Source organism: Plasmodium gaboni, chromosome 14 (genome assembly GCF_001602025.1).
Source record: "Plasmodium gaboni strain SY75 chromosome 14, whole genome shotgun sequence".
NCBI lineage: Eukaryota > Apicomplexa > Aconoidasida > Haemosporida > Plasmodiidae > Plasmodium > Plasmodium gaboni.
In genome coordinates, this window is record NC_031494.1 from 1,378,040 (window position 1) to 1,381,948 (window position 3,909).

Below are 3,909 nucleotides of genomic sequence, written 5' to 3' on the forward strand. Positions count from 1 at the left end.
ACACAAGTACTGTGTGTTCTTAATATATATATATATATATATATATATTAAGAACACACAGTACTTGTGTATCCAATTATTATATATATACTTATAGATGTATTAATATAAAAGAGAAGAATTGTTTATAAAATTTTTAAGTATGATATTCATTTTGTAAAAATTATATATATATATTATAAGCATTAAATAATAACTTTTTTCTTTATTTTTTTTCTTTTTTTTTTTTTTTTTCTTTTTTTAATTGTCCTATATATAAGAAAAATTAGATAATATAAAAAAATAAAAATATATGTGTAAATTTATACAATAAATTTAATACTTTTTTTTTTTTCCCCTTTTAAAAATTATAACCACCTTTTTTCGTAAAAAAAAAAAAAATATATATTATATATATATTACATGTATAATTTTTTTTTTTTTTTTTTTTTTTTACTAAGAAAAAACAAATAACGTTTTAGTAAAAATGTTCCCTTAAAAAAACGAACATATAATAAATTTTAATTAAAAAAAAAAAAAAAAAAAAGAGTCTATATTTGTATCTATTTAAAAATATTTATTAAAGACATAAAATATATTATTATATGATCATATATATTTTTTCTTATATATTTTCAATATATTTATCCATATACCCACAGATAAAATTATATATATATACAAGTATTTTTTTTTTTTTTTTTTTACATTATATATATATATATATATATAATATAATATGTAATTATATCAAAATAATAACATAATGATTATTTTATAAATACATTTTTAAAAAAATTAAAATTAAAAAGTAATAATAAAAAAAATTAAACAACTAAATAAAAATATAAAAAGTTAAAAAAACATAGAAACTTATTTATTATTATGTAAAATTCTTTTACTATTTTTTTTTTATATTTTTTAACCTCTTAAAAAAATAAAATAAATTAAAGCCCAAAATATAAAAATAAATATATATATAATAATATATATAAATATTATATTATTACCTATATTATATATATAAAATATTTGTATCGTCAAGAAAGGAAAAACATAAGAGATATAAGTTTATTATCATTATATATATATATATTTACAAAATTGCAATACATATTTTTATTATTATTTATAATAAATTATAACATTGTAGTATTACATATATATATATATATATATATATATATATTATAACTTTATATATGTATAATTATAAATACTTTTATGTAACATGCGTTCATCATAATGAAAAACATTATTTATATATATATTATATAAATATATATAATATTATAATGTACTATATTATATGAATTATATAATATTTAAAAAAAAAATTAAATTAAATATCAGGGGAACAATATGTTATGCAAAATATATAAAATAATAAAACATATAAATGAAATATTTTTTATATATTAATTTATTTATATATTGAAATATTTATTTATAAATATATATATTATATATATATATTTATTTATTTATTTATATGTAACATTCATTATTATAAAAAAAATAAATAAATAAAAAAAGAGAACATAAGGAAAAAATATAAAAATAAATTATATATATTTAATATATATATAAATAAAGAAGTATTTACTTTTAATTATATAAAAAACACAAACACAAATATAATTTTACTGTTTATCTCATATTAAGAAACTAATTAAAATTTATATATTTTCTTGTAGAACATTCACGAGAAATAATTAATAAAATATATATCTATAAAAAACTATATAATTAAAGAATTATAATTAAAAATGTTTTTCTCATCAGGTTTTCCATTTGACTCTATGGGTGGTCAACAAGCCCGTAGAAAAAGAGAAGTAAGAAAAAATAAAAAATATATTAACTTTATATAGAATAATTAAATGTAGCCTTTTTATTATACATACATATATATATATATATGTATAAAGAGAAAGAAATTATTACCTTAATATAAATTTATTAATAAAAAATATATATTAAAATTATGTGTATGTAAAATATGTTTATATAATATGTAATACATGATAACATTAAATATATATATATATATATATATATACATATATTTTAATTTTATTATTATTTTTTTTTTTGTTATAGGTTAATAATAACAAATTTTACGAGGTTTTGAATTTAAAAAAAAATTGTACTACTGACGAAGTAAAAAAAGCATACCGTAAGCTAGCTATTATTCATCATCCAGATAAAGGAGGTGATCCAGAAAAGTTCAAAGAAATATCAAGGGCTTATGAAGTATTATCAGATGAAGAAAAAAGGAAATTGTATGATGAGTATGGTGAAGAAGGTTTAGAAAATGGAGAACAACCAGCTGATGCAACTGATTTATTTGACTTTATTTTAAATGCTGGAAAAGGAAAGAAAAAGAGAGGTGAAGATATTGTGAGTGAAGTAAAAGTAACACTTGAACAATTATATAATGGAGCAACAAAAAAGCTAGCTATAAGCAAAGATATAATATGTACCAATTGTGAAGGTCATGGTGGTCCAAAAGATGCTAAAGTAGATTGTAAACAATGTAATGGAAGAGGAACTAAAACATACATGAGATATCATTCAAGTGTTTTACATCAAACTGAAGTAACATGTAATGGTTGTCGAGGAAAAGGTAAAATATTTAATGAAAAAGATAAGTGTACTAATTGTAAAGGTTTGTGTGTATTGAAAACAAGAAAAATTATTGAAGTATATATTCCAAAAGGTGCTCCAAATAAACACAAAATAGTTTTTAATGGAGAAGCTGATGAAAAACCAAATGTTATTACTGGAAATTTAGTTGTTATATTAAATGAAAAACAACATCCTGTATTTAGAAGAGAAGGAATTGATTTATTTATGAATTACAAAATTTCATTATATGAATCCTTAACAGGTTTTGTTGCAGAAGTTACACATCTTGATGAAAGAAAAATATTAGTTAATTGCACAAACTGTGGTTTTATAAGACATGGAGATATTAGAGAAGTACTCGATGAAGGTATGCCAACATATAAAGATCCATTCAAAAAAGGAAATTTATATATTACATTTGAGGTTGAATATCCAATGGATTTAATTATAACAAATGAAAACAAAGAATTTTTGAAAATCTTAAAAAAACAAAATGAAGTTGAAAAAAAATATGACTTAGAAAATAGTGAACTAGAAGTTGTTACCTGCTCACCTGTTGATAAAGAATATATTAAGGTTAGAGTTACCAAACAACAACAACAACAACAACAAGAAGCATATGATGATGAAGATCATCAACCAGAAATGGAAGGTGGAAGAGTAGCTTGTGCTCAACAATGAAAGCAGTATAAAAAAAAATAAAAATAAAAAGTGATTTATCATATTTGTGAATGTAATATTTCAAAAAAAAAAAAAAAAAAAAAAAAAAAAAATGAACACATAAAATAAATAAAATATAGATATGTTTATATTTTCATCAATTTTATAAGAAATATTAATAATAAAAATTGTTAGAAAAGGAAATATATTGTGTGTGTGTGTGTTAAATAAAATACGAAATTTATTAAATGTTATAATTTTTGTCCTAAAAATAAAATTTCAATTACTTCGAATCAAAAAATATATAAATATAAAACATTATATATATATATATATATATATTAATGGTATCACAGATAAATAATAAATAAACATATTTAATTCCATCCATTATACTGATATACAAAAAAATGTTGTATTGTACAAAAATATATATAATATTATACCATAACATATTTAAACACCTATATATATTTTATAGATATAAAAATTATTAGTATTTCCTTTTCACATTTATCAATATATATTTCTATTCATATATTTTTATTATTTAATAAAATTAATATATAAGATAAATAACATATATATATATATATATATATATATATATATATATATATATATATTATACAGATTAATTAT

At 17.2% G+C, this 3,909-nt stretch overlaps 1 protein-coding gene across 1 annotated transcript; it reads left to right on the plus strand.

Moving 5' to 3' along the window:
• Positions 1–1,748: 1,748 nt before the first annotated feature.
• On the plus strand, positions 1,749–3,288 carry PGSY75_1437900 (putative HSP40, subfamily A; the record flags this gene model as incomplete). The annotated part of the gene is made up of 2 exons (XM_018788069.1): positions 1,749–1,814; positions 2,080–3,288. The coding sequence occupies 2 exons, from the start codon at positions 1,749–1,751 to the stop codon at positions 3,286–3,288; spliced, it is 1,275 nt and encodes a 424-aa protein (XP_018639441.1).
• Between the last annotated feature and the right edge of the window lie 621 nt (positions 3,289–3,909).